This window comes from Lycorma delicatula, chromosome 2, assembly GCF_047948215.1.
Source record: "Lycorma delicatula isolate Av1 chromosome 2, ASM4794821v1, whole genome shotgun sequence".
NCBI lineage: Eukaryota > Metazoa > Arthropoda > Insecta > Hemiptera > Fulgoridae > Lycorma > Lycorma delicatula.
Genome location: NC_134456.1, coordinates 13384878 through 13401629, shown reverse-complemented (window position 1 = coordinate 13401629; position 16752 = coordinate 13384878). Strand labels below are relative to the sequence as shown.

The following is a 16752-nucleotide window of genomic DNA, read 5'->3' as shown; positions in this document are numbered from 1 at the left end:
TTATGAAGACCTGCAAAACTGATCACCAAACCAAAAAGTTTCTTCCAGAAGTAGTTAAAAGCTTACACTAAATGCAGAGAAGTACTAAGAAATTATATTGAGAAAAAACTGTTAAGAGTAGATAGAAATAACATTTTCCAAACCTCAATAATATTTGCAAGGTAAAGAGTAGCTCGATGCCATGATCCTAACTGAGGTGGTGAAGGATCAAAACCAACTTGTTCACCTAAAACCATAAAAAATAAAATTAGAAGTAGGTTAAGCTAAATTTTTACAATATTTGTAACTTTAACAAAATTTGCACACAAATATTACTTTAACTTTTGCTTGTGGAGGGTGCATTATATTTACATTAAGCACTTATTAATGTACATATAATATATGTACACATTATATTACACTATTATACAAACAGTATAAATACTATTAATGCACGTACAAATATATGTACATAAATGTATATATTCTATGTTTTCATGTACGTACAAATATTTGAGTGTTTTTTAATTATTCTGCATAATAAATATAGAAATTAAACAATGAGAAAATCATGATTTTGGGTTATGTTTATAATTGATTAATGTACAAAAAGTTTATGTAGAATCTCATTTTGCATAAACTTGTTTATTTACTTAAACTATTAATTATTGTTTTTTTTTTTTTAAATTATATATTAGTAATAAGAACAGAACTTCATGTTATATTCCTGTTAATCTAATTACAGGTCTGGATCATTGATGTCAATGTTAACATTCTTAACAACCAATTTGAATAAATGTTTACATTTATACTCAATGTGTACATAAATATGTGCTTAAAATACTTTTCAATAGTGGCTTCTGAATTGTGAACTATTTTGTAGTAATTTTTTATATCTAATGTAACAGAATTTATTCTTGTATTTAATATAATTTTTTATAGTTAATTTACCTTTACAATTTAATGTATGTATAAATAATTATTATGGACTTTAAAGACATATTTTATGGTATAATCTGTTTTATATTTATAATTTATCTTATATTGATAAATCTGATTATACTGATCAGAATAAAGATTTATTTATTTAATGTAAAGCAATAGTAAATTCACTAGAAAGTGATTCTTGGTGCTCTCCAAGAAAGAAACCATTTTGCTGGAACAACTGCTGCTGATGTTATTAGTACAGAAAAAAGGAGCCAAAAGAAGTATGAAATAATCAAGGAAAAGATTATTATAAAAGTAGGTGTAGAACAAAAATTGCTTATCAAAAGCTATATATTATATGCAGCAATGAAATGTTTTTTAAAACTAAGAACCTTAGTTTTTTTTCTTGTTTCTTGTAGGAGGAGGAAAAAGCTCTGTCAGCCACCATCCGCCCACAATAGACGATAGTGTCGGCCTCTCTGAGTAAAAAACCTCCACGTTCTTCCCATAGGAACTGGGCCTGGTTGTGAGGCCCCTGCTACCCACTCCTGGAGAGTCGCTGTCACCCACTACACATCCGCCAGTTTACCGTTGATGATGTCTGTGATCATGCGCTCTACCACAACCCAGCTCCTCCTGGACCTGAGCACAAAGCCTATATAATGTTATCAGGATCTGGATGTCCCAGAGTCTGATAACATTCTACCCATGATTGCTGCCAGTGGTCAGCAGTTGAAGACTGTATATCCAACGAAGTTGAATTTAAGAACTTAAGTTGGCATCAATTAACTAGCATACCAGGAGATTGAAAGTGAAATTGAAATGAAATGACAGAAATATTGTATCCCAGGTAGAATTTTCCACCCAAGTGATTAACAAATTTTGGTGTTAAATATAAAAATAATATATTCTTATTCATGTGATTTTAAATTTTATTTTTTTATCTCTGTTACTCTACTTTATTCAGTTATACCAAAGATAACAACACTTATAAGAATAAAAAATTGGATTGGTATAACAAATATGTAAATAAATTATATAGTTTTTAAAGTTAATTACATACAATATTAATGCTGATTTGTAAGTAAATCAATTGTAAAAATGCTGTAAAAAATTTTATGGTTTTTCCTTGAAATAATGAATTAATTGTGAACTGTACAAAAACTTTTCACAATTTTTTTAATACTAGCTTTACATTATCATAATAATGAGACTACAGTAACTTTAGGTGATTAGTTTATATCAGACTGTTATTTATTATATATGCAACGACAAATATGACATATGAGTGCATTATATATATATATATATATATATATATATATAAAATATTTCTTTATTTAGAATTAAACACTAGGTACTAGAGAGGATAAGTAATAAGTAACATCTAATCTGTGTGATACAATTCAAGACATACGAATCATCCTTAGAAGTACTGGGTTACAATATTAAAAATATTTTATTACCTAATCAAAATCAAACATTTTATGTTTTCACTCATTGCTGCTTGTGGAATAATTTGTTCATTATAATCTTAGTATTTTTAAGGGTCTTTTGGAGTTAATTATCAGTGCTTTCTTCATAGCAGTTTCTAATAGCACTGTTGTTAATTACGGCCATGTTAAAAAGATTAAGAAACTTCCTTAGGTTAATAAATAAATATTAAAATTGTGTAGTGTTTGTTTAATATTTTTTTGTCAATTTTACTGTGTTCATAAATTTAATCCTTATCAAGAGTGCTGAGATTTCAATTAATATATTCTGTATAAAATTCTCATGGCTTGGTTAATGTATTTGTATGTATGTGTGTTCCTTTGATCTGTGGGTGAATCTTTTTTCATAAAAATGTTGTAAATCTGGTGGCTGATGTTAATGTTAAGTATTTTCTATCAATGGGTGTATTTTTGATTTTTTTCCTGTAAAAGAAACACATTAAATACAGGACAAAATAAATGAAGCATTTTATCCTGTATTTATGATCTGTATTCAATTTGGATAGCCATTAATTGTATTTTGGTTTAGATTAATAGGTTATAAATAACTAGACTGTGATTAATAAGGTTTCTTCAAAACTATTAGTATTATTAAGATATTATTAGACTAAGATATTATTAAAATTTCAATGAAACTTAAGTATTTGTATGCAGAGGTTTTACTATAACAACTATTTTCTATGTTAAAATAATTATTATAAAAATATAGATTAACATTACACAGAATTTATTAAAATATTATACGATATTCCTTCTATCTGTTGAATCTTTGTTATTTATTTTCATAAATAGACTATTGTAAAATAAATGATTCACTGTTGTAATAATAAATTTATCTTTATACATCATAGAAATTGATAAGTGTTAGATCTGATGTTTGAATCAATCTCTACAAATTGGTTCATTAAAAATCATAGTCATTCATTTATGTATTATTTTAATAAATTAAAGGTAAGAATAGAAAAAAAATTCATTTTCATACCTTTTGTTTGAGATATGCCTAATAAATCATTTGTAAGTTTTAATTTAGATTTAACAGCAGGATTGATGCTAGATTCTGTATATAAAATCTCTTTATCAGGAAACTTTTTATTTAATTCATCCATTATTGTTGGTGAACACATACTATCAAAATACCAGTGTATCCCGATACCTTGCACATACTGTTTGGCCAATGGATCTCGCATAACCTAAAAAAATTCACAATCACTGAAAAAAAATCATCTATGTAATAATAGAAATAATAAAAATAATTTTTAGCTTCAAAGAACCTGTAAATCTATTTTTATCACATCAATTTCATTTTTTTGGCAAAAACCTTGAATATTTATCATTTCTAGGTTTGTAAATGTAAATGCAATTAAGTATACAAAATGCAAAAGTAGAGCTGTTAAGGAGTCCAGTCCAACTCTATAACATGGAATCATGGTAGGATATATGGGAATTATGGGTGAAGAAAAGAGTCTACCATTTACTTACAAAATGGCAAAAACAAAATTCTAAAAATAGCAACTAAAGTATGGTAATGGTAAACATCAATTATGATAACAACACCAACAAACAAAAAAAAATCAATTATTAATTATCAATATAAGTATTAATAATTAATTAATATTACTTGTAGTATAAGTAATTATTTAGTAGTGTTATTATTAATTATTTCTTGCTTAATAATAATTATAATTCAATCAAACAGGAGTACAGGGAATAGAACTGATTCTGAAACCTTTAAAAAGGAACATTTTATTGTACTATCTGTAAGATTATATAGCTTCAAGCTTAGTAATCTTAAGTGAGAATAGAACTATTTGTTCATTTCTAATCATGCTAAACTTTGCAAGAGGTTGTAAATTCTGTCCCACCAGAGGCCCCAGGAGAATCTGGCTCCTAGCTAAAAAGCCAACTGAATTATTGGGAAATGATATGGTTGGATTCTTCTTTACACCACATTAGGATGAAATGGATCTTAACGAAAAGAGGAGAACTAACCGATTTCTGATAAGTGTGATCACAACTATTGATTATGTCATATTGTCAGTAAGTGTGATAATAGAAGGGCACCAAGTATTGCAATGTTTAGAAGTTCAGGTACCATCTGTGCACCCAAGAATTGCAGAGTCTTACGGACAGATACTTTTGGATACAAATCTAACGCCAGAAATTTTCATGAAAGGGATGACCTAATGAATCCCAAAGACTGTTCCTACAACATCTAAATAAATACAAGTTTATTACCTGTTTGCCTATTGACCTGCCATTTATAAGATAATAACATCTATCCTGTAAGCCAAGGTCAGGAAAGATCTGGAAAGATACCAGGTGATAAGAAAGGAGCAAAAAGCTGTTACCAGATTGGTAAGGGATGTAAGGAATAGTTTTTCATGGCATCATTTCTGGTATGACAAAGAAAAGTCTCTGTATACATCATGCAAGGCTTTAGATTCAGTGCTACACACCTGGCTTTTAGAGGAACAGTGCTATATAAGGTCCATCTGATTATTATCATCATTAAGTTTTTGGAAAGGATTATAGGAAAATGGCAAATCTATTTTCAACTATGTACTCTGTATAAAACTCCAGTCATATTCATGCTGTAACATCAATCAAAGAATTTTTAAAAGTGATGCTTTGAGTTCTCTTTGATATTGAACCTTTTATTCACACTGTTACGATTTGTTAAGGGTTTCCGGTAAGGCCAGTATAGTTTCAGCCATCTCATGTATACAGATAATATTAAGCTTTATTATAGCACTGCACGAGGTTTAAAGTATTCTATTAATCTGTTTGAATAGTTCAGAGTAAACATAACTATACGTTTTGGTCTTGACAAATGTTGAGTCAATTCTTTGAAGAGGGTCAGTGGCTGCAAGTTGAGGGATATGAAATGCTTGTGATGAATGCTTCTAGTTTCATGGCAACTATGGAATGCAGTGAAATGTACAAATGTCTTGGTATTTTGCAGGATGCGAGATTAAACCATGGTAACACAAGAGAGGGATTTGCATCTGGATTCAAAAGTCAAATTAAGATCCTTATGAGTTCCCAGTTGTGCAGTCCTAATAAAATAAATGACAAGCACAGTTGTATAATTATGCATAATTTTGGCACTGTGATGTGGATAAAAATGGATCTTAAAGGGATATGTCATATCAGGTGCACAATATTTATAGAGTTCTGTACATACCTTCTGTGGAGGTTGGTAGAGCAGTTCCATTTACTTTCAATTTTCTTGAGGTACAGGAAAAACAGCTACATAACCTCATGGATTACTTCAAAGAACAGATTGTCCTTAGATTATTCCATGGTATTGTAATAGGAAATGACATTAGTTTAACTCCACTACACCTAACAAGGATGTTTTCCAACACTTGGCTAAGGTCCCCAAAGTTGATGAAATGTGAGACAGATGGAGAAGAGATATCTTTGGTAAATTCAATGCAAATCTCATGATAATGAGGTGGACTATGATACTTTATTTCAATGGCTAGAGGATGCAGGGCTGTTTGGTGACACTGAGGCCCTTGTATTTTTCATCAACACATTTGGTTACAGGAAGCCTGTAGTGAAGGTTCCTGTGGTGTACTCAGACCTGTATTGTTTCTGTAGAAAGACCAAAGAATCCATTGAGCACATAATTAGTGGCTGTCAGGTTCTTACCACAAGAAAGTATACAAATCATCACGACAATGTACCCAAAATACATAATACAGTGTTCTCACTTCAGAAGTATGGGACCTCAAAATACTTGATTCTGTTCTGCACATCTGTAATACTATTCTATGTTTGAAAATGTAGACACTATGTTTTTTATGATCATATGATTCTTACTATTAAGAATATGATTCTTACTTGTGGAAATTCCACTTCCACAAGTGGAACATAACCATCCTGATAGTGTAATGACAGACTAACGGGAAAAAATCAGCTGGTTTATAGATGTTGCTATTTCTCAGCAAACTGCAGAAAATCTCTGCCGTTACTACCAAATCAGTAGTTTTAGTAAAGGAAAAATTGGATCAGAAACAGGTCGACTTTATTCTTGTTCTGCTGGGTGTGATGGGTGAGATTCCATTACATATACAGAATTAAAGTTCCTTGATAATCCCGCATGTTTGTTTTCCTGCCAATGCAGAAGGCTTCCTCTTGGATACATGTAGATTTTAAGGAGGTAGATAACATCCGATCCTCACAGTTTGCCAGTTGATGACATGGAATCGCAAACACAAACACAGAGTTTAAGTATAGTATAACATCTATTTTTTCACATGATAACTTATTGTCCCATGTCTTCAAAATATCACACCAATATGGTTGCAGTAAAATTGTTTTAAGCCTTGCCATGGCAATCAGTTAAAGCTTTAAATACTGGAGATGAAAAACCATGTAATAATAATAATTTTTTTTAGATGGCCTCCACATCTCTCCTTAAAGTCATCCCAATCTCCTTGAAAAAACCTAACTAACAGGGAAGCTGAGTGACCTACTGTACTGCAAAATAAGTGCATAGAACAGTAAAAGAAAACCGAATAATAATGGTAATGATAATGATGCCCCAGATTAAATCCAACTCCATGTTTGTGCGGTAATATCTGCGCACATGTCTGAGGCGTGTACTTTGGTACCTTCACTTATGTCAGGGCAATGGTTTTGCTCAGGAGATCCCTCTAGAGTATGGGATTGGGTCCTGAGCTATTCAAGCTGGTTGTTGTTGTGCTTCTTGGTTTCGTTGCTTGTAGTGAGAGCGGGAGGCATGAACGTGATCTGTTTTTGCTGATGCTGGACGGAGTGCCCATGCCTCGTCACGATTGTGGAGCTGGGTTGAAGGTGGGCTGCTGCGAGTTTGCTCTCCTGAAGTCTTGCGCCTAGTGTGAGTCAGTCACTTTGGCCCTTGGCAGGGATTGTTCCATGGTCCCATGGGTAAGGGAAGCCCTTACTGCTACATGCGAGCCCTTGGATGTCGATATCGTGGATCAGGAGTACCTGCTCCACAGCCTGGGTTAAGATTCCTGACTCCATGGCCATGTCAAAAGCGGCTGACTGGGGGAACCCACCCAGGCAGGATCAATGATCTGGGGCATGCCCAACTGTCTCTCTGCCCGCACCTTGTGACATGTTGACTGATAGAACATAGCTTTTATGCAATCTTCTACTTCTACAACTTCCGTGGCAGAAGGTCCATGTAAAACCCTAATTGTAGAGAGCCTCTGTGTTTGCAAGTGAAGAGGAGGATGAGTGTAGAATTCAGCAAAAAGTAAGAGTGCAGAGATCTCAAAAAAAAGAAAGAAACTACTAAGTTTTGACCGAAGAATAATGGATCAATACCAAAATATTTAGTTATCAAAAAGAAAGAGGATGATTTTTCAAAGATTAGCTCTTTCGTGACAGCTCTTGACATCATGGAAGCTGCTGGAGGACCAGTTAAAGAGACAAGAAAAACTGCTGTGGGACTGTTTATAGAAACTATCAATGATGTTCAATTGTTATGGCTAATGTCAAGAAGATAGGAGTCTTGGACATTCAGGTTGCTCCTCATAGTATCCTGAATATTTTAAAGTGTGTAGTCATGAGCAGGTATTAGTTAAAATTCATAGAATAGGAAATTGTAGATGTACTTTGGGAACAAGAATTACTTGTGTGTTGTTGCTTAAACACGCAACACAATGGAAAAGTTCTACCTTCTGCATTGAATGTGTTATCTTTCAGTAAACCAAAGTGTCCAGAGAAGATAAAAGCTGGATTTCACAGGTTGGCTGTTTATCCTGACTTATTTGCATTGCTTTGGATGTCAAGAGATTCTGACACACTGCTGCACGCAGTACGAGAAAGAAAATCTATGTATGTGGTAAACCATTACATCCTAATGACCCATTCAGGGATCCTACTGTCTGTCAACTGTCATGGTCGCTACTCTACAAGATCTAGGAATTATCCTATTTACAAACAAGAAGTAATTGTACAAGATATCAAGACAATGTAGAAAGTCAGCTATTTAATACAAGGAAAATTATGCTTGACCAAAGATTGCTTCACACACACAAGTTGCTTCCACTCCTGCAGCTTCCTTTAAATTAAAGAAGTGCTCTCAGAATTGGTACCAGCATTGGCTGAGATGGCGGAACGTATAATCAATGACAAATTGAAGAGTTGACCATCCAGGAAAAGTAGTCCTAAACCGACAACAAAAAAAGGTAAGCTTCCAAAGAAAATATTCTATGCAACCAAGCAATGAGTCTTCAAACAGTGGAACAAAGAAAGAAAAATAAGATTGCAACACATCAGAAGATTCCATTTCCGAGGTTTCAGATATTTTGAAATTTGGATTGAGGCCTTCAGGAAAATGGAAAAAAGAAGAAAGAAAGGATGGCCTAACAGCAAATCTACGCAGTAGGAAATAAGAATGTAAAGAGTTTTACAAAATTATGACGAATTTAATGAAAGGATGAATTTTTAATAACTGTATGACTTAGAAATTGTTTTGATACAATCGACAATATTTCTTCAGAAATATCAGTGTTTTTAAGTAGCAATGGCCCTTTACACCATTGCCTTTTTGTGTTTCTTTTCGAGTTTTAATAACTTTTTGACAAACCTGTTTTTATGATCTTTTTTGACAAAACAAGTCTACTGACTATGTTGCTAGTGATTTATCAAGGAAGGAAAGATATATATATATATATATATATATATTTTTTTTTTTCTTTTGATGTGGACGGGCTAATGGCCAAAGTGGTAGATGCCCCTAAAACTTAAAAAAACTTAAACAAAAGAAAAATTAGATCTATCATAATATCTTTAAAAATGAAATAATAATAACAAAGGGTAATGGTAATTATAAAACTATGAAAAAATCTACAATAACAATCAAAGACAACAAAGCAATGTTTAGAGTATAGTTATCTTCTGGAAAGACAACACTGGTGGACAGTGTATGTTTGTTACATGGACCGAATTATAATTTTTATTATGTATTCTGTTTGTAATTTATATATCAACCTTTAAAAAAAGTACCAGCAAATCACACTTTTATGTTGTCATATAATTAATTGCCACTCTCTACCATAGTTTAGTATTTTAACTGTCTTCCAGTTGGCAACTTTGTAGGTTAGTGGTAGGATACTGAAATGTTGCTTTGTTTACTCCCAGCAAATAGACAGTCTTTAATCAGTGTGGTTGCATGTTTTTTCTACCTCATTTAAATTATTCCTACAGTAATTCAATTTATTAAATGCAATACAAGAGGGAAGGCTATTGTTTTAGATACATTAGTAGATCAATATGCAAACTGTCACATCAAATTTCATGATTTAGGATAATCGATCCTGAACTTCGAAACCAAGTATTTGTTGACAAAAGTACATACTTATTTGCAGTACAATTTATTTTCAAAATGAGACAGAAGGATAATAAAAAAAAACCCTAAAACATAAAATTGGCACATTCGGAAATATACTGTGTAAGCTCAATTTCTAATTTCTATCGAAATTATGTAAATGAAATCTAGTATCTTATGCCAGAAGATATATAAATTTTATTAAAAAAATTTGGTGTTTTAAATATTCCTGTTGCTTATCTGCATTGAAATCAGTTCTCATCATATTCAAAGTTAACTTAATCTCTTAGGAATCCTTTATTCTGAAAAGGAATTTTATAACTAGTTTACTTTAAGTAAGGTATTCGTGTAATAGCAAAACTTACCAAAAAATCTGAATATTGCAAAGAATAATAGAATGTATAAAAAAACTTTTTTTTATAAAAAGCTTTACCAGTAATTCTAATTTCACTTTCTGTTTTCTAATTAGATATTTTCTGTATAGCTAATCTTAAGAGGTTTAAATACTTGTAAAGAGTAAAAAAAAAACAAACAAAAACTTAAACATAAAATATCTGTGTTGTTACTTGCACGAAAAAATGTTTGACAAAATTCATAACTGTCCTGAATTATCATTTTTATCATTAAACAAATTTTGTTTGCCTTTCTTAATTTCAACAGTAGATAATTTAGACTGTAGTCAATATTTCATGAGGTGTTATGTTAGTGTAATATATTTTTCTTAATTTTAAGTGAACAGTATAATATATAAACAATTTCATTTATCAGTCAAATAATCTAATAATAAATCTGTAAAAGAGCACTCACCCTTTCCATCCACCATAATGCATAAATACGTTCATCATCCATGATAATTATTTTTGTTGTATAATTATGTTCTTTCAATTGAGGACCCAAGTTATTTATAATCCATTCTCTTTGTTCTTCAGGGAACATAACAAGATTGGGAATAAATGCATGAATTTGATAAAGAGTTATTGGTTCATTTCCTGTTGTTATACCCCAGAATTCTATTCCTTCATTTTTGAATGCACCCAATGCTCTGAAATGAATATATTAAGTAGTGGTATATTTAATTAAAGAGAGCAAACAAAATAGTAATATCAAAGAAATAATTTAAAAAATGTAATGATAAATAAACATTAAACTTCATGCATATTGAATGTATGCAAAGCAGCTTCAAAAAGTTCTTAAAAATACCTTTATTTTCCAAGAAGTTGCCTATGCGATGCACAGGGATCCTGTTGATATCATAACTTCTGTAGCTGTTTAATAGAGTCTTCAACATACATAGACAAAGTATGTTTTCATAATTGTCTTGATAGATGGATGCCCAATACAAATATTATCAATAGAGCTAACACAATCTTCATGAAATGCTATCCATAAACTTATGTTTTTCGTTGTTATTTAATATTTTTTTTAATAGTATGAAAGGATTAATATTTTTATTACATTATTCTCTGTGACAATTTTTGAAGTGGCAAGATTTTATATTTCTATACTTTTCTGATAAGCATTTTAAATTGAAGTGAAGTCACGTGTGTTACACAATAGACAATTGTTGCTACTGTTAGAGAGCAAACAAAAATTTGATGGTGGTTATACTATGTCCTCAGTACTGCAAAATTTAAATGATAGTTTCCTTGACTTGAATGCTTTATCAAACAAAGTATTCAGAATGCAACAATTTCAGATACTTTTTGATAATATGTTGAACTATTAACAAAAATAGAAAAGCAGTATTTATCGCGTAAGAAAAAGAAAAGAAACAAGTAATATTTCACATCACTGAATGTTCAATCATGTTTGAAAAATAAGCATGAGTATTTTTGAACTTAATAATACATCATCTTTTAGAAATCAGTTGAAACTTAAGTTTCAATAAAATTACGAGATTGCAAAACCTCTTATATGCTAGTTTCTTCTGCACTTGCATCATTTTTGAGATAGCCAGAAGCACACTGCAACCAATTACAAGTGTTTCTTTATTGTTTTCTAACTAATTTTTTTCTTATACTCATATATCATTTTAGAAACTTTTATACACAACAAATGAACTCTCTTCCAAATAAATAAATAATATATATGTAAACACACACACACACACACACACACACATTCATTTATGAGGACCTCGACAGGGAGTCTTATTGTTTAAGACTTTGGGGGTTGGCGACCCCACGGCCCTAGCCTCTGCAGATTTTCTTCCCACTACACATAGTGCTGTAGAATACTTTACACTACCCCAATAAAACTACACAAATTAAAACATATACCCATATACAACAACACATCTAACATTATTTCTTCTTACTCTTGCACTTGGTGGTGTTGCGACATTAGCAAATGGGTTATGAAACGCAATCGTAACCCAAAGGTGGAAACTATCATGCTGATGGGTGGATAAAATGTAGTAATGAGTCTTGAATGATGTACTCTGGGCACCTGGGCAAACCCAGTTGTATTTAGCTTTAGCTCTGGTACGTGTGTGTGCCGTGTTAGAGTGGTCCTTTATATCGTTGGTACTCGTGGGAACCGTATGGCAATTCTAAATAACATAATTTCTGTTGTTGGTCCACTTGAAAAACCAACAAAAATGGGGGTTTGGAAAGACTTTGACCGATGTTATTGGTTGAGGGCTTAGCCAGTAATGAGGAGATAAAGAAAGTTACAGAGGGGGTAAAATTTTCTTCAGTAAGGTTTCTTGTAATGAAATTGTAACAGCTTGCGGAGATCCAAAATCACTTAAAAAGCTCAGGAGTAGCACCCTGCTTATTGAAGTAACTAATGAGGAACAATGCTGAAAACTGCTAGTCCTTAAATATATAGGAAAAGATCAGCAATATCGCAGGAATGCCCCATTTACAAAGAAGAGAAAGCTATTTTGAAGATCTGTACTGAACAGAAAGTTCCCTTTTCTGTGGCTTGATGGGAATACAGAAATCCCTCAACATGAGGAATCATGTACAACCTGGTGTATGTTTTGTTCAGCCTCTCTCTTCAAACAATATACAAAAAGAGAATGAATACGGATCTTGTAAAGAACTCACCAAATTACTAGAAGCATTATCTGACGAAGTAAAGTCCCTCACAGCTGCTATTACAGCATTGAGTAGTAGGAAGAAGGTAAATTCTGCTAGAATTAATTAGAGATGTGGAACTGGATATTCTAGATTTGTTCTTCAGGAGTATACTGAAACTGTCTTGGGTATTATATTCACTACTTTCTATAATGATAGTAATAATTATAATGCTGTCCCCAAGATAAGAATCTAACATATATAAAAAGTCATTTTATATATTAACCAAATGGAAATAGAGATTGTTTTTTTCTAATTATAAGATTAATGATAGACAGGGAAAATACTAAAATTTATTTACAACGAATAAGAAATGTAAAAAATACCTAATTATAACACTAACAATATCTAAGGACTGGAATTAACAATGCTCATCTGAATTGAATATACTGTAGTTGCTTACTTAGTTGAAGGGAGTTTGTAATTAGGATTTGAGTTATGATAATTCAATGCAATGCCTTCATTTCTTAATAGTAATATTAATGACTTACTTGATATGGTAATCAGCCCATACTTGCTGGAACTGCTTTTTTAGATATTCAGATGTGGTTTTATTATTAACTTTCATCCATTCTGGAGAAGTCCATGTAGATCCCAAGAGATTTATATGTCTTTTTGTAATGTTTAATGCTTTTCTTATTTGAGGTATCTGAAATCAGAGAGATTAAGTTAAATAAAACAAATTCAACTCAAGATAATGATGAATTGGACTTAAAATTAAAACTGAGCAGCTCAACTATCCTTCACTCACATACTCCTACATATTAGAGTGTACATATAGTGTTCTGTCTCTTCTCTCTGTAATTAACAAATGTATTTTTTTCATGTTTCATTCTTACTCAGTTTTGTAGACACTTAACAAACTGTCTACATTCTATTCCCTGTTTCAGTTACATTTTTTTAGAAATCCCACAGTTATAACATTTCTTTCTCAGTTATTGATGTTCAGTGTAGTTCGGGAATCATTTGTTAACACATTTATGATACTAAGTTTGTTTACAATTTACAGCATTATTATGAATTTTCCTTTCTACTATGTACATTTATAGTAAAAACAGTTTTATAAGAACTAAAAAGAAACACTAACAATTAATAAATAATTAATTTAAAAAAATCATACATTCATTTTGAAATGTAGTTTTTAAGAACATGTTCAGAAAATCTAAAATTTGAAAAAATTATTTATTTATTAATTTTAAGAACAAAAAAAGATGCTTAATGAAAATTTGAAACTCACTTTTATAAAGCTGCTGTGAACAGTTAATAGCTCTACATATAAACACTCCATCTTCAACTCTCTCTAGAACAGTCTTAATTTCTACACCAAGTATACATATTCTATTTTTTTAAGTAAAAATGCAGAAACAATAAATTTTAACATTTAACATATTTTTTTTAACAGAAACAATAAATTTATTTTACCTTATAAAGATAATCATCCTCGGTTAAGTTGAATGACTTCAAAGTAGGATCATAATTAGGTGTGTAAGTATAAACTCTTAGTGCAAAATCTGAAGCAGCAAATACAACACGGCATACAGTGTACTCTATACCATCCTCAGAAAAAAAAGATCTGAAAATCGTTTTCAAAAAATTAAATCAATACTTCTAAATTTTACTAATTTTTATGATAAAACACTTCTTGTTTTTAACAACCAGATGGGTTATTATCACCTGAAAGCCAAAACAAACAAAATGTCACAACACAGATGAATGTATCGCAAAGTTAAGCTTATGTAAAGCTTCATGTGTAATAAAGTTGACAAAAACGTTTAACAGATAGCAAACAGAAATAATTATATTTGATTTTAAAAAGACCCTTGCAAAAATTATATTTATCCATGTAAATCACTCTTGATAAAATTCCTATTTTTTTTTTTTTTTTTTAGGATCGCCTCTTCACTTCCATCATAGTCATCCCAAACCTCCATGAATTTTTTTAGCACCTCAAAGGCAACTGGTCTTTGCTGTTAGGCATACATAACACAATCACCTTAAGTGCCGTGGCAGCAGTCTCTGGCCACTCAATCTTGCTCCTCTCCCAGGAGCTTACCTGTTGGGATCCTTCCCGCTTCATTGAAACACGCTGACCTCCCCTTCCGGATTGCCGGCATGTTCCTCCACTGAAGGGGTACCCTTCCTGGCCTTAGCCCATCAGAACCAGATGTGCTTTGCGCATATTTTTCACTCTCCCCACACGTTTTCATCGTACCTTGAGGGTCCCTTATGCCATCATCAGGGAGCCCTGACTCCCCACTCTTGTGTGTGGATGGCCAGAACACCCAAGCCGTAGGGGCTACCTCCCTTGCCCAGCATGGTGCCATGTTTCTTCCTGTTGTCATTTTTTTCTCTTGTTTTTTATATATAAAATGAAAAACACAGGTAGGTGTCTTCACCCTTCCTTAGACATTCAGAGTCCACCTCCATTTGGAACTACTTTTTGATTCTGCCTATCCTTTGCTGCTGCAGTACATCCAGATATCTTTACCTGGGGCTATAATTACCCCCTCATGTGACTGCCTCTTCATCAACTGTATAGGCCTTTTCCTTAATATTCCCTATTTGTTTCTATACCCAATAACATAAGTAACTGAATTAACCTAATACACGTAAATCAACATAAACATGGACATGAACATAAATAAAATAAAATGTTGAGTTATTTGTTAACACATAGTTTGATGACATTTCTTACGATACAATGGATTAAATTAATTTTCATTTCTTTCTGTATTCAACCTGCAGGGTAACAATGCTGTTCCATACCCCTTACCTGCATTCCTGTTTATCCAGTGCCTCCAGCCTAGATCATTTTTCCCATCATTGTGCAGGACATCGGCCGCACCGTAGCTATGTTCTTCCCTCCTTGTCTTGATTTGTGGCTATAGTATGATTAGTCTTAATCTAACACAGTGATATAAAAGTAATAAGGCTTAATTTTAATAATAAATTATAACAATATCCTATACTACTAGGATCTTTAATTCCACATTGTTACATTAGTGAAAAAAAATTCAGTCGGCTAGAGGACTCGAACCCGGTCATGACGGAACGCGACCGACTGACGCCTTAAACCAATCGGCTGACTCCCTGATGTAATGAGTGAAAAATGTTCTACATAAGGTGTGAATTTTAACGTCACATCAGTCTGTATATACACACACATACATACATATATATATATATATATATATATATATACAAACAAGTGAATAAAAAAAAAATTTAGACGTACCACGAGGATGATCCTGGTCGTCCAGGCGATGGCGTCGGGAGGCGTCACCGCGAAGGAGGGAAGTTCTCGTCGTAGATTGTGCTCCGGGAGGCGGTGGTGGCGGTGTCTGCTGCGCGTGTGTTTGCGTGCGTGCGTCAGCGGAATGACGCAGAGGTGTTTACCGTGCGAGATGCGGCGCTCGACTGAAGAATTGTGGGACCGACGAGGTCTAAAGTTGTCCGATTGACCAATCGCAGCGTTGGAATTCGAATCGGCACATGCACACTAGGTAGCAACCGTGGGGCGTTGAAATTTTTTTTTAGAGTGAAATCTCTCCCTAGTAGGCCTACAAAACACTAGCCGTTAGTGCGTACGTGCGAACTGGATCGTCGTTTCAAATAAGAGCGGATGCGATAAGGAAAATGTTTTTTTTTTTTTATAATTGTCGGGTCACTAATACAAAAGTGTGCGAGTTGTTGTAACCGGTTAAATCCAGTTGTGTTAGTATATAAGTGAAAACATCTGTGTGATTTCATCATTCGCAATCTGTTATTGGGAATGAATACATCGATCGCAGAGAGATCATTATATTTTCATCTTAATTAGCAAGGTAAGTTTTATTTTAATTAAATTTTGTTTAAATAAATACAATAAAAAGAATACGTTATAAATTTAAAAAAATAAATACTAATGGGACAGTATGGTATTATCAAATAACTTTCAATC

The 16752-nt window shown here is 32.4% G+C and overlaps 1 protein-coding gene across 1 annotated transcript in view; it reads right to left on the bottom strand.

Moving 5' to 3' along the window:
* The window catches only part of LOC142319835 (uncharacterized), a 108517-nt gene that overhangs the window by 11774 nt on the left and 79991 nt on the right, over positions 1–16752 (bottom strand). The window contains exons 14-18 of the mRNA XM_075357508.1: positions 14235–14385; positions 13304–13461; positions 10537–10771; positions 3382–3589; positions 144–226 (exon numbers count right to left, since the gene is read on the bottom strand). Coding sequence (XP_075213623.1) covers positions 144–226; positions 3382–3589; positions 10537–10771; positions 13304–13461; positions 14235–14385 — 835 coding nt within the window. The remainder of the gene's footprint in view (positions 1–143; positions 227–3381; positions 3590–10536; positions 10772–13303; positions 13462–14234; positions 14386–16752) is intronic.